We start from the raw sequence: 27,944 nt of genomic DNA, 5'->3' as shown, positions 1-27,944 counted from the left end.
GTAATAATCATAAACGAAGTAGGTATGTCTGTTAATAGCTTTAACAAAGGGAAGAATTTTAATTCTTAAAGCGTTTCTATGTCATAAACCTTCCCGAATTTTAAATCGTATAGATTCACGTTGTGGTCGCCTATCACCTTTTCCATTTACATTGTAGAATGAATTCACCCCTCATAATTTGCTACTCAAAAGTTGAGATTAAACTTCATACGTAATCATTACAAACAAAAAACTAGTTGGAAAAGGAAAACTATTCTTATTCCATCATTCACCTCTTCCCTTTACATCATAGAATGCATCATCAATTATTTAGATATTAGTTCATCTAATTCTAGAGTGAATAGGCACCTTCTAGGTAAACGCGTCCCATCTTAGACCACATCACCACTTTCCATCAGGTGTGATTGTGGTCAAGCGCTTACCTATAGTAAATAAAAAAAAAATCTCTCATAATTCGCTACAGTACAAGATGACATCAGAATTGGTAATCATTACAGCTAAGAACTAAAAGGAATTAGGTACCTATTCCATCACTTTTTTGAGTTATCGTAAAATATCGCCTTGAAAACTTTGCATAATTTACACGAAAGTGTATTAAAGTGACTGAACCGTGGCCTCCCGACCTGCGACTTGATGACTCACCAATTGTATCGCTTCAGTCTGTCTTGGACTTGGAAAAACTTCTATTGTTCAAATACACCACTGATAACACTTAAACGACATAAAATTGTCAGGTCATTTAGAGTTCTACCACCTTATAATACAGACTTTTATGCCCTGCACAATACGATTTAAAATTCCGTTTTTTTGCGCTGTTTGTTTGAGTTGTCACTTGACAGAGTTTATTGCATCCATTTTTGAAAACTAATAAACTAAAAAAGTTTACTGCCTATAACTTGTGAGATATTTGCCTTGAGTCATTTTGTTTCTTCTGGTTGGATAATTTATGAGCAAGTTAACGATTTTTGTCACACCCAACACCCAAATCAACCTTGCAGTTACCTACTTTACCCACCACGTTAACGTTTATTAAACGAAAGTAGCTTTTTAACCCCCGACGCAAACAAAAGGTTGATATACTTACCTAAGTTTAACATGTGTATCAGCATTCAGTATACATAATATATCTGTGTATTTGTGTATCTGTGTCTGCCTGTCATCGTAGCGCTCAAACGGATGGACCGATTTGAATGGAGTTTCCTTTATTCGAAAGCCTGTTTAATCCAGATGGTGCTTAGTTACGTTCGATGAAAATCTGTTTAATCTTTTGAGGATTATCAATTGTTCTCTCAGCCGGTGTAGGGATTAGTCTTCCAATATTCATATGCAAGACCTGTCTTCTGGACTCAATCCCGATTCCTGACTACAATGCAATATTATGGTAACTTAGAATATCTGCCGGGGGTGATATAATTTTTTTAATTTACACTTGTTTATTTAACAATGTATTAACCCAAAATATAGTGACAAATGAAAATTTAGAACAACAGAAAACTGTTGTTCTAAAACTCTACATCTAAGACGTACCATCGCTACCAACCACTCGTGTGGGAAAATCAGCGAAGCAAGACAGAGGTGGTCGGTCTTTGGGGTAATGTTCTAATTGCCACAGGTGGTCAAAGGTTGGCTGATCACAGTCTATGGTCGATAAGCGTATAAGTAGTTAATAATTATTTAATTTTAAGGTCTATGTATCTTTATTTGCAGATAGTATTCTTATCTACACTCGTTTTACTTTGGTTATCTCTCTGTAATCTTTCAATGTATTCTATGTAAAATTGTTGACCGAAATAAATATTTTTGTATTTTGTATTGTATTGTAAGTAATAAAACTTAAAAATTACAATATTTTTTCGAATGGCTCCTTAAGTGGACCGATTTTGCTAAAAAAAATGGTGTGGGACTCAAAGTTTGGTACATTTATAGTCAGCACGTGGATAGATTTTAAAATAGTCTAATATTTTCTTATAACCAAATAAATAACCTAAGTACGTTTCACATTAGCACAAATTAATTTTTTAATTGGTCGGAAACTTAATGTTAATGTAAATTTAAGTTTCATATTTTAAATTTTAAAAGCTTTAAATGTATTTAACGTCAATAAAATAAATTTTATGATAAAACTATAAAATATCTTGAAACTTATTTAAATAAATTCCTAGATAGTAGAATCAGTCCACTCAACTGCAGTTATAACTAACTTGATAAGTTAAGTAGGTAGAGGTACCTACCCAACACTTTAAGAAGACATTGTGAGGAAGTCAGACATTCATTTTAATGAACTCATAAAGGATGTGGTTGGAAAGGATTACCTGTGTAATTTCATTGTGTCTATCTAACTGGCCATTATGCAAATTTTCTGCATTCATTGTACAGTGGGCTAGCTTTTACACACATGGCATTAAGAAATTGTTTTCTGAAACATACCTATAGTCATAAAAACAAATACTAACCCCTATTATTATGCTGACAAGTTGATAGTTTTCGACGTGTTGCCTTTGGCACTGTGAATTCGATGAATGGAAGCGAATCTTCGAAGGGGTGTGACCTTTATTAAAACTTTTAATCGAGGTTGTGGGGGGGTTGTCAGGGGTTCTACAAACAGATTTATGTAGTAGGTACATTTTTATTGCTTACCTATGTGTGTACTCGTATATAAAAGTTGAAACAGACTGAATAACATACCTATCAATGTAAATCTCAAACTGCTGGATTTAAATAAATGTAGGTACGAGTCGGTTTCCTTTATACGGTACTACAAAGAATTTTCAGGAGTCCCGCTTGAGCGAAGCCGGGTTGAATCAGCTAGTCTTTATTAAGTTTCCGCTTGGTTGTCCATCAATATAATTTGATAACCTGGAAGTCATAGGGACGTCTCTCACGGCGATCGCCAGCACCTCGCCCGTCGCGTCGCGAGCGCCGTCGTGGGAAATATAGGCCGGTCGCGCTTCGCGGCGCAGCCAGCACCTATAAGTATAAAATTATATAATGAATATTACTCATAAAATATTTACCGCAACTGTTCATTCGTTCTTGTACGTAGGAACGATAAATTTTGGGTCATCTCGCAACGCAGCAGTACGAATAAAACGTCCAAATTCTAATACAAGATAATAGTTTAATCGTTGAAAATACTCGTAAGACAGGCATGGTGATCAGCATTGGATTACATGTTGTTAGTCTCAGAAAATCCTTGCTAATTAAATTAATTTTATTAACCCCCGACCCTAAAAGAGGGGTGTTATAAGTTTGACGTGTGTATCTGTGTATCTGTCTGAGGCATTGTAGCTCCTTAACGAATAGACCGATTTCAATTTAGTTTTTTTGTTTGAAAGGTGGCTTGATCGAGAGTGTTCTTAGCAATAATCGAAGAAAATCGGTTCAGCCGTTTGAAGATTATCAGCTCTTTTCTAGTTTTATTATAGAGGTTTTTGTGTGAGGGATTTTTAAATTTTAAGTTATTATACTTACACACAGCCCAGCAGGTCTATTTTCGGATTGACCATGTTATTAGTGTTACACCACGGAAAATCCAGCTCGGATTTTCAGTACTGCAAAATACGCCTTTTCTCTGGCATTACGATACGTAAATACCTACCTAATTACCTATTGTTATATTAACGAATCGTTTCACACCCTTGACGCCTTATTCATCGAAATTAGTTATTTAGTTTAGTATTATTAAGTTTAGGAGCTACAAGGGTGGTGCATATATACCTACATACTACATTTATATAGACTGCTATAAATCATCATATTGGTTTTGCCGGTATGTAAAAATAGCAATATACCTCGCTTTATTAACCCCCGACGCAAAAAGAGGGGTGTTATAAGTTTGAGGTGTGTATCTGTGTAACTGTGTATCTGTGTGTGGCATCGTAGCTCCTAAACGAATGAACCGATTTTAATTTAGGTTTTTTTTTGTTTGAAAGGTGGCTTGATCGAGAGTGTTCTTAGCTATGATCAAAGAAAATCGGTTCAGCCGTTTGAAAGTTATCAGCTCTTTTCTAGTTTTCTTATAGAGGTTTTGTGTCGGGGGTTTTTAAATTTTGAGTTATTTATAATCTACCTGTCTATATTCTGTTATTATGTTGTCTGCACAAGTTATGAATTTAACACAAGATAGCGTGTAAAATCTATCTCCAAATCTGCGTTTAAAAACTACGTGGAATGTCTAGACGTAATAAAGATTTCATAACAGATTGTGTGTGGACACGAATGTTTTTGCAATGTTCGCTAAAGGCAAATATTTTCTTTCTTAACAGCCGTTGAAATCTGGTGAAAGTGTGGACGTCTGTGTACCTTGTGTGTAGACTTTTTTATTTATTTAATGTTAGTATAAGATAGAAAATCTTATACATGATGATAAATTCATAAACATAATTAAAGACCTGAACCTACCATTGACTAGAACCTAAGCAAATTCCCAAACTTTATAGAAATTAGTTTTTGGGTATCTATATGTAATATTATTGAATAATTATTATTCTTTCTGTGAACTAATTAATTTTCAGCCTTTACAGACATTTTATGATCATATGACCTACGTACCCATTCGTTCGTAATGAATACCACTGCAGTTTGCACTATAGAAACTTATGTAAAATTAAACATTCTTCTTGAGATAGATTATTTCAACTGTCGTAATCCAGTTTTATTATAAAATCTGATTTACAACTTCACAGACAACTTGAAATATGTATATTTTATTAGACAACAAGTAAATAGGTACATACTAGTTTTCCCATTTACAACTTTCTTTTATTTTTATAATATTGGTAACAAAATCGTTGATAAAAGGTGTAAATTTTGAATTTTAGCCTACCAAACAAACACAGTTTCGCATTTATAATATTACTAGCGACCTGCCCCGGCTTTGCACGGGTAGCTAGTACGAGTACCCAGTAGCCTATGTCACTCAGGAATAGTGTAGCTTTCTACTGGTGACATAATTTTCAAAATCGGTTCATTAGTTCCAGACATTACTTCTTACAAACAAACTTACATACTTTACCTCTTTATAATATTAGTAAAGATAATAGTTTACAGTGTAGATTATAGTCATGTTGCACTTTATCGTAGTTAAATATCCTACTTGAATGTAGTCATGGGAATCGGGTGTTGTGTGTAAGCGGTAATGTGCAATGTGTCATATCAATCCTCGAAAGTTTACCAATCTGGGAAGCGATTATATCGAGAACAATAGAGTGTTTGAACCCTGTGAGAACGAACATTGGAGATTCATCGTAAGGTGTCACGTCACGTATATACCTAATGTTCGAGTAATTAATGCTGTAAGAGGAAGTAAGGTATTAATTTGAAATCAGTTTTACGTAACGTGACAATAATAATTACGTAATCGATCGTTTCGCAATAAGCCTGATGGGATTATTAAAAATCCAATTTTTTGCCAAAATAAATAAATCTATTCAACGGTGAAGGAAAACATCATGAGGAAACCTGCATGCCTGAGTGTTCTTCACACTTGGTCAGCGTTGGTCAAAGATTGTTGATTGTCAAACATTTCCCACTATCAAAGATATCTTTGTCTTCACTGTAGTAATCAGGAGGCACGGTAGCGTTTCGTCGTATTTCGAATCGTTATTCTGTCTGTCAAGTGGCTGGATGAGGAAGGCTGAGGACCGGGTGTGGTGACGCTCTTTAGGGAAGACCTATGTCCAACAGTGGGTGTCTACAGACTGATGATGATGAGTCTCTATCTACTCTAGTTCACTGTGGCTTCGATTTGGGTTCCTTATAGTTTTAAAGTAGCAATTGTGGTGAGTTACCTTAATTGCTATATTTATTTTCCAGGCGTTTATTAGCTTCGAAAGTCTACTAGTAAGTTAACTTTTACAATGTAGTAAGTAGCACATCCTCAAGAGTCAACACAGTGATGTGCAACTTAGTTTGTCTTTTTTTAGTGAAAAATAAAATTCTGAGCGTATGTAGTGTCCGTTGATCACTTTACGTCATTGTCATTACGTTGCCTCTAGGTATCGTTCCATTTGTAGTCATCAATTACCTTTTACATGACCAAAAGATAAATGAATTTGATTCGCACTGATTTGATAGCCAAATTCAGTTTAAAACTAAATCTTTATTGCTAATGATTCGAATCCACAAAATACTTACTTTACACACTATACTAAGTACACGCATTTAGGTAGACTGTACCTACTTACAATTATGTATTTACATAGTTTGTCTCTTCGCGAATGTTTTCACTAAGGTACCTCTATTTGAATGTTTTGTTAACGGTAAACGATTTTTGGAAAGAGGTTAGTCTACTTCTTAGCATAAAACTTGTTTGGTTTTACTACGTCTTACTACAGACTCAAAAAAAGTATGATTTCGTTCGATTCTGCACTCTATCTTCACTGAATAAAGTAAATTTTCCGTTAAATAAGCAAAAAGGCTTCGAGGCAAATGAAAGTGCAAACGGGATGGCGCTATGTGAAGGAAAAGGATACAAAAACTAGTTCGTTGTTTTGTGTACCCGTCTGTTTTTAAATTTAAACCGTCATCCAGGTCTTTTACCCGGGCTCAAAGCTACTATTTTAAGAAAAGCTTTACTTTCTAAGCACGAACAGAATAAGGGCCGTTGTAGATTAATGTTTTTTGAATTTTGATTTTAAACTAATTTGCATGTTCTTATCTTATGACTACTGTTCAGAATATTAAACTTTTTGGTTAATAGGGTCAAAATGTGAACTACCTATTTTTTTAATTGCTAGATGTATCTAAATGTAGACCTACTTTTAGCTTAAACTACAGCGCGGATAAATGTTCCAGCACTTCAACATTCCATTAATTTCTGCCTAAGATACTATCATTAAAAATCAAATTAGAGTCAGCCATCATCAGTATTTAAATAAAAAAATAATCATTGCTATAAAGCTCTCGGCTCTATCAAAAGATGGAGAAAAGTGGTATGGCTCTTATGTCTTGAAAGTTAAGGCTGTATTTTTAAAAATAGATTTATAAGGATCAACGTCGTAAGTTCTTTAACAATAAAAAGAGTTTTAAATTGCTTTTTTACTGATCTGAAGGGTTGAAAAGGGAAGCGTGAAATGCCTGATTGTTGACTTACAAAAAAGTAGTGGTGAATAATAATGCAGCTACCTTACCTCTTTGTGATTGGTATTATAGGAGATTAAAGCTTTCCTTTATGTTTGGACGTCGTCTATATTTTAGTGAATAAAACAAAAGTCCGAACGTTTGATAAAGCACTTTTATACAGGGGGTCAAAATTAATTTCATTCTTAGACGATCATAATATTTATATTGCCTTTGCTATCGTTTTTTAGAAGTCAGGTTAAGATAAAAATTATTAAAACTAGCCACAACTTGACATGGGCCTAATCTAATATAGAAATATTCTAAATGATACTGAAAACTGTGTTGAAACTTGAAATCCTTCAAGAAGCTCAGAAATAATAATCGAATACATATGGGCAAACGAATAAAATACCTATGCACCTAGATAGATCGCCTACTAATCACTATCCATATTATAAATGCGAAAGTATGTTTGTATGTTGGTTTATTGGCTTGTATATTCGTTTGTGAGTGAAAAACCAATAAACAAGCCAATAAACGTCTCAACAGAACAACGTATTGACGTGAGTTTTTAACCCCCGACCCAAAAAGAGGGGTGTTATAAGTTTGACGTGTGTATCTGTCATCGTAGCTCCTAAACTAATGAACCGATTTTAATTTAGTTTTTTTTGTTTGACAGGTGGCTTGATCGAGAGTGTTCTTATCTGTAATCCGAGAAAATCGTTTAAGCCGTTTGAAAGTTATCAGCTCTTTTCTAATTACTGTAACCTTCACTTGTCGGGGGTGTTATAAATTTTTAATTTACACTTGTTCCATAGATATAGTTAAAGACCTGGAGTGTGACATTATATTCCGTAAAATCAAGGAGTTCAGACGGTATTTTTAAGAACCTAGATCCAAGCTGACGATGTATCTTCATTTATTTTTGAAGGTATAGTAAGTGGTTTAGGTACCTACATGACGCTATAAAAGCTGTTCATCTAGTAATCCCTACACGAAGTCACTCGAACTTTTTACTAATATAACTTGTCTAACTTGAAATCAAACACGTACAGCAATGGCCGCTAAGTAATTGCTGATAATTAACACGTTTCTTTCTCTAATTACTCGGCTCAATAGCGAAGGCATAAATAATAATTACATGACTTTATTCTGCCCATCAGTAAGGCGACATCTTTGGTTTCTATGATTTGTGTATTTTTGTTATTTCGCTTACATTATAATACCTCTTTACATAATAATATGCCTAACGGAAGTCAAAATAATATGACATTTTTACTTGATTTTTAACTAATGCTGAGGGCCTCCGTCAAAAGTCTGACCCTATCATTAGAATCCATTAAAACAGCATAGAAATATCTCAGGTATGTTATTAAGAGTGTTGAACCGGTATGAGCTATTCTTAAGCTATTTTGCCCCCCTATATTTTATTAAACATTGCATTTATGTAAAACATTTATATACTACTTTGTAGAATATTTCCTGTTTTATTAAATTGACAGACAACATTTTGCAATTTATTCATAGTTTATCTTTTATTGCCTAAAATACCAAAAGACTATTACTGAATTTTGGATTTCGTGTCATCTTTGACGTTCACTACATCAAAAGTTACTTGGTAGATTCTCACAAAGAATTATATTTACCAAAGAAAAGGTCCTGAACTAATAAGATGACAGAACCAAATCTTTCGTTTGGCATTTTTTACATTATAAAAATTCAAACAAAAAAGTCATAATTTCGTAAAACTACAGACACATAAAACTGTCATTTAGGTGGGTTATTTATCTTCATTTATAAATAAAACTAAGTACTCATTAAAGAAGAACATATTGGCAATATATACAGAAAAAAAAATCTAAATTTAATTAATATTTTTTTCCAAAAAATAATCTTGAAACACACTACAAAACCGTGCAACGAGCAATAGTAAATTGAACTAGGAAATCAGTACCGGCCGAGGCCTCTCCGAGAACGGACGTAACGCTTGTTAGCTTAGCAATTGTTATCGGATTATTTACGATTTACCTGAAATTGTAGTGCGACTATCACTTCTCAATACTAGGTATTTTTAATACTCGCTATTTTTTCTTAAAGATAGATAAAAACTTTTTGTATGTTTTTAAATTGTGTATATGATGCTGTAAGGAATTGCATTCCTAAATCCTGGTGATCCCTCGGGATTTTTAAAGGATCATCCGTTTAGATGTTTTTACGTGGTACAGAAATGCGTTGCATCCCGGGGACGTGCTATTACGGATAGGCTACTTTTGTCCTGGAAAATCAAAAGTTCCCACGGGATTTTTAGAAACCTAAATCCACGCGGGCGAAGCTGCGGGCATTAGCTAGTTAATAAATAAGTATTGCCTCGAGCAAATAGCTGCATTGGTATCTATTGTTCCCTTTCATTGAAAGGGAACAATTTAACAGTAAAACGCGATTTCGGTAGAGAATAGATTAATGCCTATCAGAGCAGTGACATTGATCTATATTTTTAATAATTTCTAAAAATTAAATTTTTAACTGTTTAAATTTTACATGGGTTTCACATTTATTTCAAAAGCTTTTATAAATTTGTAAAACTCAATACTCAAGGTTTCATTATACTGTTTGTGATAAGGAAAACCATGTTTTTTAAATAAACAGAAAGTTGAATTTTGTATAATTAGTTATTGACTAGAATTATAACTTTTCAGAATTAAATATTCTTAAAGGCTTATAGTTTTACAGTTATTACCGGCTGACAATGCTATATGCCAATACCCTTGCTATTTGTCCTAGCCGCTAAATAAAATTTTGATGATTCATCGTCCTTTTATGGCATTAGCGCGGTTTCTTGTATTCCATTATGATTTCTTTTTTTGCATTTGCATAATAGCATTAGTTTATTGTCTTTTACAGCATTAGTACGGTATTTTGTATTTAGATTTTGGTTGTATACATTGTACACTCGAGCATAACACCTGAAACAATAGGATAATTACTATCATTTGCACGTGGTCATCCCTCGTGGATCTTTATGATGGTTTTATTTTTGAATAAAACAATTGTTTATCCAACTAAGGGAGGACTGAGTTTTCGGCAGCTATGTATAGTACGTGACAGGTCGAGATGGCAATCGAGGTATGAGGCGGGGGACGTTCTGCACACCCGCACGTCACCCGCGCTATCCCGCACCGGATTAGCCCAGGGATTGTGTGGGTGTGCGGGGCGTCCCTACCTTTATTGCCATCACAACCTGTCACGTGTTGTGTTGCGTGTTTGTTTGTTTATCGACTCATCAATTCACTTATTACTGCCAAACTGCACATTAAATTTTGATAAATGAGATCTCTCTTTGGCTTAGCTTTACCATTCCGTATGTTAGAGGCTATATTGTCATATGTCATAAAATTTTCTGATATGTCATAAAAGAACTTATCATAATCAAAACGAATGTAAGAGATATAACCTACAAAACTCAAAAAGTATATCGAAATTGGTATTACCTACACAAGACATGAAAAAGAAATGTATATCAAGAAAAAATAAACTTGAATAGATGGGTCGAGTTCGATATCAAATCATAGCAGGTACTATGAAAATTTCCAATACATGTATATAATGATTTATACATATTCAAATATAAATCAATCATCTGCGGTGAAGTCTTTAAAAGTAGTTGGTGGGTTTTTGTACTTTCAGTTTTGAACTTTATCTCATTTTGTTTTTGTATCCCTAGCTGACTCGCGTAGCAGTGCACTTATTTTTGATGAATAAATACCTACTCAAGTGTAACATCTGCATTTTTGTACCTGTTAATCCCTTTCATTGTACTGTCCATTGTTTTGCGCTTACGGTAAGTACGATTTAGTACTAACAATAAAATTTGAAAAGATTGTAAAGGACCATAAATAAGAAAAATTGCTCAATGTCTTTATGAGTATTAGTAGCATTGCATTATATTTTCGATAATATTGCAAATTAAATATTTAAGACTTTTTAAATTTTAGACGGATTTCACATTTATTTTACCAGCCTTTATAAATATATATGTGAAAATTAATATAGTAGGTGTAATTATTTATACTGTGCATGATAAGGGAACCATATTTTCGTAAATATGTATAGGGAAAGTTGAATTTTGTATAATTTCTTGACTCTCTTATACTTACACAAGTATATAAAAGATTAGTATTAAGTACTGACTACAATTATAAGTTTTATTCACTCGTACTTAATCTATAAAGACAATACACTGTTTTAAAAAACATCACTGTTTTAAAAAAAACGACAAACTAACACCACATACTTAAAAATATTGAAAAAATAATCCGTTTGAAAATCGTCTAGGATCAAAACGGTTTGTTATAAACTAAACTGAACTTGGTACGTCCGTTCACGGAAACAAACAAAGAACCTCGGGTAAATACCTAAACTTGCCAAGCAGGCTCATGCGTTAACGCTCTTAAGTATAGCTATCTAGCAAAAGCAATAGGAATTGGTTCATCCGTTTAGAAGCCATGATGCTTCAAACAGAAAACGAATTAAAATACATACTTACTAGCAAGATACTATAATTTCCGTCTACCTTTTGTTTTAGGTTTTCCTAAGGCTAATTAGTTCTGTTGTAGGTACTTCAAGCAGATTTTTTTTCCTCCGGAACGTGTCTATTACTTGAACGAACTAATATTTCGACATTGAAATTTTGATGACAATAATTGAATTTTATATTATTACTGTGCGAAGCCAAGGCGAGTCATGTTTAAAAATAAACTCTTCTGCATTCCATATCCTTGGTACATACAAGGAATGCACTTTTAATAATAATTGAAAGGCTTCTACGCGGCGCATCAGCGAAGCTTTATAAAACATCTTAAAGACCTTGAAGCTGGTGTCTTGGAGATGACATTTACTGAGTAAATGGGTACCTACATGCCGACGTATATTAATATTGAAGTTGATATTTTATAAGTGTTGGCAATATTTTTTTTTTTGTATTTATTTCAACGTGGCGTAATCTTCTAAAATATGTATAAATCTAAGGGAAAGGTCAGCTAACATTGTTTTCTTTTTTGTGACTACCATAATACTAAAAAAGATTGATATTAATAAGCCAAAGACTCAAATATGCTGATATAGTTACGGTACCAATTAATAGTAGTTAACAGGATTTTGCTTCACAGGTCTTGTTAAGATTAAAGTAGTTAAGTATACCTACTTCTTTATTTTTCCTTGTAAAGGGTCTGCTGGCGTGAAATCAAATTATACTTCTGTCGGATATTTGGGGTTGGCACGAAATCTGTATCCGGTTTTTTGCCCTAATCTAATTCTGATAGCTCTATTTAAACTCACTGAAGATGTTCTGTAAATTACATAGATACGAATTACCAATTTTAATTTGAAGTTTCGTAAAAGGTGATTCAGTCTAGACACGAGGTTTTTATTCGATTTTATAAAAGCTTTATTCTTTTCTTAATATTACATGAATATTAGACGAGGAGTTATGTAAACTTAATATGCTTATTAATAAAATCGTGATGATTTAATTTAATAAATAAGTTTTTTTAAATAGTTTCCTATTTACAACTATCTTTTAATTTGACGCCATAATTTGAGTAATGATGGCATAGTTTTTTTAAGATATTAGATTATGAGCTATTATTTTAGCGGCTAGAGACATTTTGTAGTTCTCGTTGATAAACATTGATGGATTGAGAGACTACATTGGCGTGCGGGACAGTTATATAGTGATTAGATTACACACGTGCGCTTAGACAAAAGAAATTTGAAACCTTTGTTCCATGTTACCAAAACGCATACGTCATGATTATTCCTTCTCTTTACATAATTATGTACCTATATGTCACAGAATATATTATATATTAGTACTATACACTATATTAATACAATCGGAGTGCAGGGCGAATATGTAATTTTTAACGTGCGTAGATTTTCACAAGAAGGAATGTTTGCTATAAGGTATGAGCCTTTTTTTTATAAAAAGAAAAACCTACATTATCAAAATCATATCAATCAACTAAAATTAGTTAGTTATTTTAGGGCCTTTGCAAAACACGTCGCTAAGTGGATATTTGCGCTATGGACTCTGCATTTTAGAGCCTACAGTGTGCAATTGCAAAATCTGGGTAAGTACTTGAGGAGATGTAGACTCAACATCTCCTGAAGATATTTCGGTGTAAAAATAAAAAGTGCGTAGGTAGGTACAGTGCGTTTTGGAAAATTTACGTGGTGTTGCGAGTAATAATAGTACTGCTTTCAATTCAATTCAATTTATTTATTTGCTGATACAGATTATTTTATAGGTGTAATTATACAAATACTGGTCCAGCTGTATCACGCCAAGCTGGCATGCTTTACCTGCATGCGTAGTAGCAGGAGAGCGGGCAGTACGTATTGCATGCTGCATTGTACCATACAAAATTATCTGGTTTAGCGGATTTAAAGCAAATTAAGTTTGTTATTCCTTGTGTCACTATGGACTCATTAAAAAAACATATCTAAGTACGTGAAGAAAGTGTAGTGGCTAGTCAAGTTTTTATTGATATCAATAAAAATCATCATATGATGCGTAGAAATGATCTGTTTCATATAGTATATAGATTATAGATAATTTCTACACATCATTTATACTTATCGCGTAAATTGAAACATTACAAATTGATATACCTATATTCGTTCCTATAACATGTCCATAATATAGAATCATAAATCGCAAGGTGGCCTTAGAACGACTAAATAAAACATCCTTTTAAGTTTTTTATCAAGCATCATCCTGTCAGATCCCCTTGCAAACTATAGACGAGCAGTTTTTCATCAAACACCTGCCTTAAACGACCAAAAAACCTTTACACGCGGGCACGTTTATGGAATTATATTTTTTATTCGGTATTAATTAATTATACGTGAGTTAGTACACAGTTACGGTATTATTAGAATGTATTGATGGAAACTACGTTAATAGTGTTAGTAATATTTATGTAGCTCCATATAATTATGTACCTATGTAGTTAATCCTTTATTCTTCATAGTTAAGTATAGTTAAGTTGTTTCACTGGTTCCGTATGTGAAAAGATAAAAAGGAACCCTTATAAGTAGAATCTCTTCATGGTCCGTCTGTCTGATTATATCAAGGACTAATTTTTCTTAGGAACTCGTAGAGGTATCAAGTATCAAATATTAGATCTATAAAGGCTTGTGCCCGGGTTCGAACCCCCGACCTTTCGAATAGGAGGCGGACGGACTTCTTAACCCTTAACCACTAGGCTATCACGGCTCAGTAAAGAAATATTACATTAGGTAGGTACTAAAATAAGATATTAGGTAAGTACAAATTTCTCTTCAAGTAAAAAGAGAGTCTAAAAATCCTGTTTCACCAAAGCTGTTTACGCGGTTAGCCGCAGTCCCGCGGGCGATGGACGTCATAAACAAAATGGCCGCCAAAAGCCTCCAAGCGTAGAGCGGTCCATGCCGTAGCCGTCACAGGTTAACGTGCTAGTTCCGTGCTACGCCACCGCATCCACGGCGGCGCTGCAGTCGCCGCCGGCGTGAGCGCCTCACTAGCCACTACAGACTACACTCCCACGTACTGTCTCCCGTTGTAAACACAACTCCCGCGTGCGAAGTTTTCATTTCCCATCGTCAAATCGTTTACCAACAAAATGACACTTTAGTGAAGTGATGCGAACTGTGTTTTTTGTGAACTGAACGGATTTCTGTACACGATGACGAAAGCCAAGATGACCCGGAGCAGCGCTCTTTACCACAGCGCAAAGGTGAGCCTATTATTTTCAATTACATGAATGAAATTTTCTCTATTTTCTCCCCTTTACTATTGCATTAACAATGTAAGGTTATAAAAAGTTTGTTAGAACTATGTTTGCTAAGAATTCATCGAATAAAGCAATTTTGATGAAACTTTCTTGAGTCCACAGAACCGAACTTTCATTTAATATACCTACCTATCTATGTAATCTTTTTAGTTAGCCACTTAAAAAAGTGAAAGAGGCTGTAGATAATGCGCCTACTATCATAATTCGTATGAAATAAATTCAAGGCAAGCCGGATTCCAACGCGGGCTTCGTGAATCCTTCTTTTTCTCTCCCGAGGGAGGTACTTGGGCTTTCAAAATAACGATGCCTTTTTGAATTCACTTTGTCTCGGAAATATCTTCATAAACCTAACGTAAGATTATGGAATGTACCTATTTCCTTTTCAACTATTACTTTCCATGATTAACATAATAAGTATAAGTATACTAGTAACTACCTAAGTAGGTAGTTACTAGGTACACTAAACACAACTGGTTTCGACTTTCGATGTCGTTTATTTACCTATTTTAACTAATTTGTATAAAACAAACGACAGAAAAATTGTTACTAACTGCAAACGAAAGAAATGCATAAAACGAACAAAAATGACAGTGAATTCTGTCCCATAATAGGGAGATTGTTCTGGTTTTCCGATGTCCTGCTCTCCTAAAAAGGGCAGTAAAAGACATCAACGAGCGCGTGTGAAAGAGAAAACCGAATGTATGCGGTATTATGTTGATGCGAAAGCGAGATGGATGTCACCTATAGTATTATAGTAATTTGTGTACCTATCGTACGTAATTATGGACCAGGATTTCGTATACAGGTACTTATACGCAGGTAGCCATTGCACGGTTGGCCGATCCCCCCATTTCAAAGGGCAAAGGGATGCTCCATTATAATAGGGCAGTTTTGGTTGTATGTAAAATGCATCGCCTTTTAAACTTTAGGGTCTTAGTTCGTTTCGGGAGGTGAGTGCTAATGATGCGTATACATTTAAAATAAGACGTTGACATATTTTTTTTTTCAGATTTAAAATATAAGAAAATTAACAGTAGACATAGCTAAGCATAAAAACAACAAGCTTCGATATATTGGCATTGGTTTGAGGAAAACTTGTATACCTAAAAATTCTATGTTACCTATCTATTCTGAATGTATGCATCACTGCACCACAGTTGGACGAGGCTTTTAAGTTTTAATATGACCTATACGATTAGATCTCAAAAACTCATCATCATTCACAGCTATTGTACAAAGCTCCATTAGATGAAGAGCCTAATTCTTTGATAAGGTTTTACAGTTTACACCATTGATCCTAATTTGATTCTACTACAAATCTCTAAACTTTTAAGGTCAAAAAGTAATGCTATGCTAAATTGTAAAATTTTGTAGTTAGTTATAGCAGTACTACAGAATATAAAAGTAGATACAACAAATAAATTGGCTGATATGGGTCTTGCACAAAAGGCTTGCATTGGTGCGCTGTCTGGTTTTTTAAGCCGCGTAGTCATTCGCCTCAGGAGTCAGGACCTCTTTCACCCAACTTTTAGGTTCAGGCACGTACAAAAGGGAACAAATACGAGATACTTTAATAATAATAACTATTGGGGTGCTCCATAATTTAAAATAAGCACCTATCACATAGCACGTGCGCTCTATCTTAGACTGCATCATCACTTATTATTTGGATTGATTGCAGTGAAGCACTATTTGGTTAAAAATAGTTATTTTATTCATGAAATATTGATCTGACGCCTGCCATTAACAACTGCCTATCTGTTTATTTCAATTACTGCCCAGAAATCGACACAGACGTGCTCTGTAAGATTGATTAAAAACGTTAAGATATTTTGCAAGAGATAAGCGATCGGCTTGTAGTTATGGACCGTCGACAAGCAAAGATAATCTTGGGGTAATATTTTTGATACCTTCATCCGAGTATTTAATTTTATATTTGAGCTTCTGAGCCGGAAGTTTACGATCAGCATAATTACATATTCGCATTTCAACATTCTTGCTCTACTTTATTTTTAAGAGTTGCTACAATAATCCCACCAAGTCGGACCTTAAAATAAATATTATTATCATTTTTTACTGTACCTTTAATAATACCGAACGAGAAAGCATAATATTTTTGTAAAACTTATTTTGAAAATGTGTACTAAGCATTACCTACACATATACCTACCTCCCATGCATCCGACATCTAATTCCGGACCAGGACTTTGTCTGTGGTGGCGTTTGTTGGCGCGCGTGTTGTGACTTTTTGGAGTGTTTTTTTGTTAGAAGTGGCCGGTATTTGTGTCCCGCTGGTGTTTATTGGTGGTGGAACTGACCGAGGAACTGACTGAGAAGCGCTCTAAAGGGGCGCCGCGTGTATGTCGGCGGCCGCCAGCACAGACGAAGTCCATACTTATACATATAGTTTTCCTAACTTGTAAATAACTACACACTTGACATTGGCTAATCAGTGTAAAGCCAGACGAGAGAAGAAAAAAAAAATTCCGGACCACACGAAGTCGGTCTGAGTTTTCCGGATTACCCAATCCGGAAAACTCAGTCGAGTCTTTCGAGTTTTCCGGACGGTTGCGGACTGATCTACGTTCATATGCATATTCATATGTACATCGAATCACTGTAACTTGAAAATCGCAAACAAAGCTGTTTCTAAGTTCTAGTAATAAATGTAAGTAGGTAGATATCGCATTTTACCGTCCTACTGTTTAGATTTCTTGCAAACGAGTACAAAGCGTGACCGCCAACACGGTGTAAATTACGTGACTAAATTAAATATCGGACGTGCAATGGATTGTTGACCTTATTTTCTAAGTAATACGGATTAACCGACGTACATATCAGAAGTATGTTTCAGAGTATCTGCCCATGCAATTTTTATACCTAATTGGCCGTAAATGGATCGCTTTATTATACCTACTAAGAAATACATAAGTGGACCATGTTCAATTACGGGTTCTGTCTTTTTTATCGTTCTGTAAATCATCGTTTTGATTTTTGAGTCTACGTATAAGTAAATTAGCTGATGCCTGCGATTGCGTCCGCGTGGATTTAGATTTTTAAAAATCTTGTATGAACTCTTTAATTTTCCGGGATAAAAAGTGACCTACGTCGGTCTCCAAGTCATTAACTATGTCCATGTAAAAAACTGATTAATTCGTTGCAACTTGCAGCGTTATTGAAGGACAAACCAATAAACCAACATATAAACACACTTCTGCATTTATAACATGGGTAATATTCATAAACTACCTACGAGTATGTCATTGGATAAGACAAGTGATCACGTAGTTTCGATCCAACGCGTACACTACGAGTAGCTTCAACAGGCATCTAAGTACCTACCTATACCTAATGTTGGCTTCACACATTCCGGAACATACCTGTTTATATTTAAAATGATATAAGTAAGTATTTATAGGGATGTATCCGCTTATGGTTCAAGAATAACATTAGTTAAAAACTTGCCATTTTAGTCTTAATTTCCATGGAAAACCATCTGAAAATAATCAGATTTCCTCAAAACTGGTGTTTTACAACTTCTTTCATTCACGATTTCTGTATAAAAAATAGGCCATAGTTTACTAGTTTACGCTTTTATTTAGGCCATAGTTTACTAATTTACGCTTTAATATTGAGTTTTCAACGCTTTGAAAGCATCATTAACAAGACTTCACGATGCTGTTGATAAATGATGTAAACTACAGTGCACTGGAGTGTTAAGTGATAGTCGATTTTCTTTGATATTTTGATGGCTAGAGTAGGTATCCTTAGGTTAAAACTCTTATATCAGTCCAGGGAAAAATTAAGACAATTGTTTTCTGCTCAAAAAGTTTATTTTCATCATCATATTAAACCAACCTTGGCCTAGCTACTGATTAGTACTAGCGGATTGGCAGACTTCACACACATTTAGCTTATTATGTTTAGATATACGAATATAACAATATTTAGGAGAGCCGCTTCCGTAGGGGAAATTCACTGTATATATTTTTATTCAAATGTTTCCGGTTGTCGACCATTCTGTACGTGCTTTCGTATTACTCAATTAATTACGTCATAACACGTCATATTAGATTTGTACACAAATGACTACGTTCCGTTTTTTGCCATTTGGCTACGAAACCCTAAACAGTAAGTTAAATATAGAGAATATATAGATATACCTACTTCTTAAACTTTTCCAGAGCTTACCATATTGATGTACAGTACACAATATTTGCCATTATTGGTCTATACAGAAAACGTAAAAGATCAATATTTAGTCGTTTTCAATCAGGAAGTATTTTACTCATAGACATACACTATGCTATACAGTATACCCTACTAAAAAGAATCCTTTTTCTACCAACTTAGCACAGATGGTCATGATACAAATAAATATTCATATGTCATAAATATAGTAGGTAGGTAAATCATTTCATGAAAGAGAATAAATTATGTTATGATTGAATCGTGCAATCGCCACTTCCCACGCTGAGCAAGAGGCGTCAAATCGTGGTCAGAAACTGCCTACGAGTCGATTATAAATTCTATATGTTACAGTAGATGCACCACTGCACTCCCTCCGAGCAAAAACGTGTGGAAATTGTACCCTCCTAGTATAGAACATTTCTTTGTAAATCAAAGAAAGCGTATTGGTTTTGTATTTAATTAGTAAGTACATGGAATCTTTTTATTTAGCAGCTAGATAGAGAAATTTTTTCCTCGCTAAGTGTGCACATAAAGTTATATTAATAATTATTATTATAGAAAATAACCTAGGTCGGCCTTATTCGAGTAGCAATTCCATGAAACTATTGCATCAAAAACCTGCGGAAAATAAAATTTAAGAAAGCATTAATTGAAATGTTATCTGCATGCGTTTGGTTAACCCCCGACCCAAAAAGATGGGTGTTATAAGTTTGACGCGTGTATCTGTGTATCTGTCTGTGGCATCGTAGCTCCTAAACAAATGAACCAATTTTAGGTTAGGTTTTTTTTTGTTTGAAAGGTGGTTTAATCGAGAGTGTTCTTAGCTATAATCCAAGAAAATCGGTTCAGCCGTTTGAAAGTTATCAGCTCTTTTCTAGATACTGTAACCTTCACTTGTCGGGGGTGTTATAAATTTTTAATTTACACTTGTTATAAACAGTTTGCTTGACAGATTTTTTTCAGGGCGGCATACAGGTTGAAAATTGTGTAAATACGTAATGCATACAAAGCTCATTTACAATGAACTTCCCTGCTGGTAATTTCTTTCTTTGCCGAAGAAATCTGTGAAAAATAATTTAATGAATTATTTTTTACTGTACTAAGTGCAGCCATTCGTTGAGTTACTTAACGTACCTACCGACTAATACTTTCACGCATTGTTAAACAATCAGTATATTAGATAAATAGTTATTAGCGTTGTGTTTATTTTTTTGTGCTCGTAAACGTGAGAAAGCATTGTAAATTGCTAGCTGATAGATTGGATTGAATAAGTTACCTAATTTTAAAATATTATACAAATTACAATCACAGATCAGATGAAAAATCCTTACTAATATTATAAATGTGAAAGTGTGTCTGTCTGTCTGTCTGTCTGTCTGTCCGTCTGTCTGTCTGTCTCTCTGTCTGCTACGTTTTCACGGCCCAACCACTGAACCGATTTAAATGAAATTTGGTGCAGACCTGGGATACATCCCGGGGAAGGACATAGACTACTTTTTATCCCGGAAAATTCAAGAGTTCCTACGGGATTTAAAATAACTGAAATCCACGCGGGCGAAGCCGCGGGCATCCTCTACTTAAAAATAAATTACATTAAATAACAAATAAGTTAAAAAAAAAAACAAGACTGCCCTGCCATTTTGAATTTTGTTTAAAAAAATTGTAGCCATTGTCACTCGGGATGATGTAAGGTCTCTAACGATACCCCATACATCCAAATCTGTTTTAGGCATTTAAACGCGAAAGTTTGTATGTACGGATGGATGGATGTATGGATGTTTGTTACTCTTTCACGCAAAAACTACTGAACGGATTTGGTTGAAAATCGGAATGGAGATAGATTATACCCTGGATTACTACTTTACATAAGCTACTTTTTATCCCGGAAAATCAATGAGTCCCCACGGGATTTAAAAAAATCAATATCCATAGCAATGAAATCACGGGCATCAGCTAGTGTTACTGAACTGTTACTGTGTTGTGAATAAAGAAACTCACATAGGTACATACATGAACCCTGAAAACATAACACTCCTATTTTGGGCAGTTGTGTAAAAAATTTAAAATATTCCTAAACCCAAATGTTTTTTTGTATTTGAATAAAAAACGTTTAAGTAATAAGTTTGAAGGTAAAATAATGATTTCAAGCCTTATTAATGGGGAAGTGCACACAATTTAGTGCTGGCAAATGAAATGGTTATAATTTATAGTTACGTTTATTTACTAAAGAAACAAAGTGAAGTAAGTGGTTGAGAAAGTGAACAAATAGGCTTATTTTGTTAGGAGCGTGACACGCAGATAAACTTAGCTTAATGTTAATGGATGAGATGACGAATGAAGGTTTCGAAACAATTGCAACACTAGGCTCCAGTCCACATCGTCGATAAGATAAGCTTCCACGAGATTTACACTGTATTGTGAGTTGTGACGAAATGTAAACAAAATAAGTTTGCGTTAGATAAGTTAGTTTACAAGGAACTCAGAAAGTAGGAAGCACTTAAGTGAGACTCATGTAAGTTTTTGAGTTAAAGTATTATCAGTAGGTCTCTATTAAATGTAGATGTTAGCAATCTATACTAGGTAGGTATTAATGTAAATTATTATTATAAAAAGCAAAGATTTCTGTGTTTGTAATCAATAAACTCTGAAACTACTGAACGATTTTTCACCAATAGCAAACTAATTTATCCAGGACTAACACAGGGTCATTAATTATAAACGTACAGCGGTCGTAGTCGCTGGCAAAAGCTAGTCCATACTCCCATACTATAATATTATAAAGGCGAAAGTGTGTCTGTCTGTCTGTCTGTTACCTTTTCACGGCCCAACAATTTAACCGATTCTGACGAAATTTGGTACAGGGTTAGCTTATATCTCGGGGACGGACATAGGCTACTTTTTATCCCGGATAATCAAAGAGTCCCATGGGATCATTAAAAACCTAAATCCACGCGGACGAACTCGCGGGCATCCTCTAGTTTCAAATAAGGTCATAACTTACAATCAACAGCAACAGCTTTTACGTTCAAAATTACGTCATAATCTAATCTACTCTACTTTGTTCTACGACTCCATGTATTTAAAAACAAAAAAATGAAATGATAGAAATAATTTTCGTAATTGAGTTATCGTTTCTTGGTCATGTAAATAAACGAATTTGTATTACGATTGTGCTCTACTAATATAGTACGTATGGTTTCTAGTTAACATACAGCCACGGGTAGGTACGTTACGTACGTACGATTCTATCAAGCTCACAACCTTAACGAGTTGCCGGCGCCGAACGTAACGGGACAGGAGCTACCAGTTTGTTACTATCTGACGAGTTCTTACTTTTAATGCGATAACTTTTCGAGCTTTCTTCTTAATAACATGTAAAAAGTACGTACGATAGTAATAAAGTTCGTATTTAAGCTCCCAAACTATGAAAGCTCAGAGCCACTCACCGGGCGATGGGAAGAGCTATCCTTGAGCTATTCTTCTCGTGAATTAATATGAAGATAATAATTAATTTGTAATCAATATTATGTGTAAAACACATATTATCTTATCTCATTATATGCCAAAATCCACAAATTATGGAGTTATTACTTCACTACTAATTCATAAGCTGAACTTGCATCAAACAATACATAATATTTATTCTCTTTTAAACAAAAGCTCTAGAAGAGTAATTGAAGCATGCCACAAAATTCTTATCAGCTAAATTAGGGAATTTGTAAAGTGTTATTTTAGTGCTACTTACCTGTACTTATATGTAAATGGAAACAGATAGCATAGTAAGCATAGTAGAAGACATATGCAGTTTTTTAAATTTCTAATTCTCTAACAGTACCTTGTTACGTGACTTGAGGAATCAGCATTCATCTGCGGACGGCAGCTTGTAGGCTTTAACGGTAGGCAGCTGGTGTCCTTCCGCTACTGCATTGTTGAATTGTAGCGTAAATCCGAAGCTTTTTACCTAACTTTTCTACTTGTATACATGTATATAAACTAATTGAACCATCTTCTACGTACCTACTGGCAAAACCATTTAAATCCACGTTAAATATGGAATTCACGCGTATCTAAGTATTTTAGATAGGTAATGTCATAGTTAAAGTGATTTATTCAAAGTACATAGGTTTCACTGTAGGTACACTCTGTAATTTCTAAGATAATAATAATTAATTAATGTAATGCTGACTTAATTACGTAAACTTAAAACTTAAGCTACGAAGGTTCCAAACTTTTAAATATGTAAATTTTTAAATATCCACACACATTTTATTCCACAACACATTTTATTTTAGTCACTTTCCCTACTATTGCCATTTATTTCCAACCACAATAATCTTGGAATATTCGAGTGATTTTCCCTAAATATTTTCTGTTAAGTAGTTCTGACATCTGAAGTTTTAATCAACGCAACGTAGAGACAATGTGATAAAAATACATTAGTTATAACTGTTTTACGACGTAGAATTACCCTACATATTTATCTTTCTACACCGTCGCCCATCGGCCATCGATAAAATAGAACAGGTGCATCAGGTTATCGATAGATAAAAAAGTAAGTTTGTTTTACTGAGGCCCAGTTGCATGGCAAGGGGTTAAAGTTACCTTACGGTTACGATTAAATGTTGACCATGATAAAAATAAAATTGCTTGCACAAATTTAAGTTTAAAGCAAGTAGTTGTCAGATCTGTTAACATTTGACCTAAAACAATACAATATTTAAATTTAATTAATTATTATTTTTTAGACCCATACCTCATTAGGACGCCATGGAGACCGCGGCCAACCAAATAATTATTAAAAGCAGTTTATACATAATTATAGTATATCTTTAATCTGTGGTTTATACGGTTTCAATCAATGATATTTGACTATAAATCTATGGTTTTAATTCTAATCGGTCGGCTGAAAATCTTTAGTTCAAACCGGTAGGTATGATACGTGCAATTATGTATAAGAAAGTAGGTAGTTACGCTCACTTTCATATAATCGCACTAATTAAGCATCTATGGACTTATTTAACCTTTTTTGTCGATTTATACCTATTCTATTTATTGTAACAACGAAATGAATAAAATAGGGCATCGCAGCGACTGATTTTTGTTGGACAGGTGAAACCACGTTAGGCAAAGTTCCGATAGAAGACATTAACACTTATCTATTCTAAAACAGATGCATAATCAGGTTGTCGACAACTTTTTTTACAAACTAAGACTTATTTTGACACTCTTTTTCAAATAAAACGAACATAATTCAGCATCATTGTAACGCATCTGCTCAAACCTGCCCCACACCTGCCTGGGTCCGCCAAAACGTTGCGAAAAACTGCACGATAGCAGGTGCATACCATAATCGGGCATACATATTATATGGGTTAGTTAGGTTAGTGTGCATTGTCAAGGTCCAATCTATTTATGTAGTAATTATCCATATAGAATCCTTCATCGAAGGTAGCAATTCATATTTAGAATTAGAAGTATGTACCTAATTAGCAGGTGGCTACTTTTAAGTTTCTACCAACTTAAATGCCTACTATGGCAAGACTATGTTACAAATTAGGTGGTAAGTAACTAACTTGCTGGATAACTAAATATTAATTAAGTTTATATTTTATTGTTCAACATGTATTTTCGATGAATATATACTTAGTTTTTTTTTCGTACCCCAATCTAATGGCAATCCTTAAAAGATGTAGATAATTTAAATCAAGATTTTTTTTCTAAATCGTTGAAATCCATTATATTGCAGCGTAAAAACCCACAGCGAATATAACGCAATATATATACCCAAAAAGGCACTAAAATTCGATGCAATTTTAATCTATTATGTCAAATATGAATGTCTCAGTGCGTAGGCGATAACAGGAAATGAGTAGGTGTTCCTTATAAAATAATATGTGGGTTTGACCATAGTTTTAATTTTTCCATATTTAAAAATCCCATATTTAGTGCCCGTTTTCTCGTTTCCGACCAATTTTATCACGTCATCTACCAAAAACATGATTGCTCTATTGAAAACATGTTCAATAGCGCGATCAAGTTCAAGCAATCAAGCAAAGCAATCACTCCGCTCTGGTCTGCTTCAGTGGAAACACATCCTAAATCAGGACCTTAAAATAATGTAATTGAAACTTTTCGGTTTTATCTCATATCATTATAGATTACTCGTCATTCTATGCGAATTCTAAAGGGATAAATAATGTTCTAATAGATAGTGGTTTTAATTATTATATGATAAGGATAATTTTGTACAAAATTAGATGAAGCAACTACATATTATGTCGCTGAACAAGGGTCTCAAACATGTCCACATACAAGTAATATAATGACGTGAATAAGATCCTCTTCAGTCGGTGCGAAGTTTTTTGCGACGTCATATGTTGCTCGCACCTGACGCAAAACGTGCCACGAAGCCTGTGGCGTTATCAAGATACTAACCTCTAACACGAAGCTAAATTCTACTTAATACTACTTACTTATTTATTATTCTACTTAATTTTTCAACGAACTAAGGTAGTGTGAATTAATGCCACACGTTAATACAACATTATTGGTGAAGTAAAAGTTTCTAAACAAATTGAACACGTTGAAGAAATAGAAGAAGATCGATTTGGTAAAGAATGCAGAAACCGTGAGAATGATGTGGAAAATAACAGCTTGTAAACACTCAAAATCACACTTAACACTAATATTATAAAGGCGAAAGTTTGTGTGTATGTGTGTGAGTATGTTTGTTACTCCTTCATTCAAAAACTACTGGACGGATTTGTCTGAAATTCAGAATGGAAATAGATTATACCCTGGATTAGCACATAGGCTAAATTTTATCCCAGAAAATCATAGAGTTCCCACGGGATTTTTAAAAACTTACATCCACGCGAACGAAGTCGCGGGCATCAGCTACTCAATTATAAAATCGTTCAGAACACAGAGAAATTGACTTTTTTGCATGCGGAGCCAATATGCACATTGGACTATCGGATCATCGCATCGAGTCAAGTTTTAAATATTTTTCGAACATCAGTGATAAAATTAACGAACTAAATAATATCGTGAATTCTCGGAGGTTGTTTCGATGTTTTATTACTTGCTATCACAGCAAAGGATTTCGGTGAAACTGACAATGTTATATTTTATTAGATTACCTACTTAAATATTTTGATACGTAGAGAACTGTTTCCAATTTTATAATTTTATTATTATGGATAGCATTGACCCGATTTTATAGAAAACCAGTATGTATTAGAAATTATTCACATATGAATTGCTAAATTATACTTATTTAACAAGTCTCTTAAGGGATTATATACTAAATTATGGTCTTAATATTAATAATTTAGATACTAGTATTCAATTTTGTGTGTATTATAATGAACTAGTAATAGTAGCTTGAAAACTGTATCATGATTATGCAATAATTTAGCTGATCAGTGCGTTTCTTGATAATATAATTAGTATAGTCTACACATTTGTTTTATATTGGGAAAGCCAGTTATTAATATTCATAACCGTTAAATATTATTTAACTTACAGAATACATAGTAATTGCTTTTGTAAGCGGTATTCATTTTGAATAATAGGTACTTACTGAAAAGGCTAATACATATTATGTAGTCGACATATGTAGGCGTTCTAAGGATAGATAATTTGTATCTGTTATATTCAAGGTGTAATATTAGTCGTGTGTTGTTGCAGGTGCTCTGGCATCTGGATATATTCCGGCGCAGTTTTCGCGAGCTCACTGGCCACGCTTGTCTTGGACCTTCGTGTATTTTTTGCGCTTTAAAGGTAAGTCTAAATTACGAGTATTAGTTGCAAAACGTTTATTGTATCTGTTTTCTACATAGGGCCATCCATGAGAATTTCTGTGTAAGTAACTGGTAAGAAAGAAACGTTAATCTGACATAAAATTACTAGCACCATTTTTGTAGCGAAACCAGGAATGTGGCGTATGAATATGACTGTCATATACAAGGGTGGAAAATTTTACCTGTTCGACATTAATTTTGTAACTAAAATAAACTTTTAATACCTTAAGTTTACTCAATAATATCTAAGCAGCTTTTTATCAGCAATTTATCAGCGCCTCTACATTTGTCATACCCTACTATATCGTTTTCACCCTGTGTAACGCAAGTTATAGGTTTGCTATCACGGTCATACGCCATTGGACAAAATTGAGAGTTTGTGTAATTTTTTTGAGGCTCGGGAATGAAGTCGTTTTAGAAGCTAGAAGAATCGTAACTAAAAGTTTGATAAATAATACAGCTATTATTTAGTAAACTATTTTATAAATCATTACAGGAATAAGTTAGTATCTTTACACAAATATACATAGAGTAAAAAAACATGATAAAAACTAGCTTCAGCCAATTCTTTAAAAGTTAGATTATAATTTATAAAAAAAATGGTTCGTTTAGTCTTGCACGGCGCGAGTGGCCAATCAGACGTGACCTTTTCGTGAACAATGAACAGTTCAGTACCTCATTTGACCTCAAATCTTTGGGCCCCAACTTTCGACACGTCTCGGACGTAAAACTGAAATGACTTCGCGGTTTTTTACAATAAAAGGATGTTGTTTTCTTCGTGTATGTACATCACGTTCAAAGAACATCTAAATTAGATCCTCAGTAGCGATTTGTTCTACTAAAAGATGAAAAGACGTAGGCGCTTTCGAAATTATTGCCGTATTCGTTTTTTCCGAACGCTAAAAACGGTAGAGTGGATCGTGTTTAAATTGCTTTATGGATTTGCTCCAAAAGTATGACAAGAGTGGGTAAGAAACAATAGTTTTAAGAGCTATAAATTGCTTTCGTTCAAAAGTTAGAAAAGTTAATAAATAACTAAGAATAGGTTTAAAAG

General features: G+C 34.1%; 1 protein-coding gene and 1 long non-coding RNA gene across 3 annotated transcripts in view; one reads left to right on the top strand and one right to left on the bottom strand.

The window, feature by feature from the left end:
• LOC123867863 overlaps positions 1-27,944 on the top strand; it is a 94,118-nt gene that overhangs the window by 24,339 nt on the left and 41,835 nt on the right. Inside the window, exons 1-2 of one of the 2 annotated variants that reach the window (XM_045910170.1) lie at positions 14,643-14,837; positions 26,778-26,870. In XM_045910170.1, the coding sequence (XP_045766126.1) occupies positions 14,787-14,837; positions 26,778-26,870 (144 nt within the window). In that variant the 5' untranslated portion in view covers positions 14,643-14,786. Of the gene's footprint in view, positions 1-14,642; positions 14,838-26,777; positions 26,871-27,944 lie in introns of those variants that run through there. The other variant, XM_045910162.1, reaches the window with a different exon arrangement.
• LOC123867868 lies at positions 1,161-23,911 on the bottom strand. The gene is made up of 3 exons (XR_006796523.1): positions 23,898-23,911; positions 9,826-9,830; positions 1,161-1,310 (listed from the first exon to the last, which is right to left on the bottom strand). It is a non-coding gene; the product is annotated as an uncharacterized LOC123867868 (long non-coding RNA).

Source organism: Maniola jurtina, chromosome 8, assembly GCF_905333055.1.
Source record: "Maniola jurtina chromosome 8, ilManJurt1.1, whole genome shotgun sequence".
NCBI classification, from domain to species: Eukaryota; Metazoa; Arthropoda; class Insecta; order Lepidoptera; family Nymphalidae; genus Maniola; species Maniola jurtina.
Note: the sequence above shows the minus strand (reverse complement) of the source record. Positions and strands in the feature narration are given on the sequence as shown.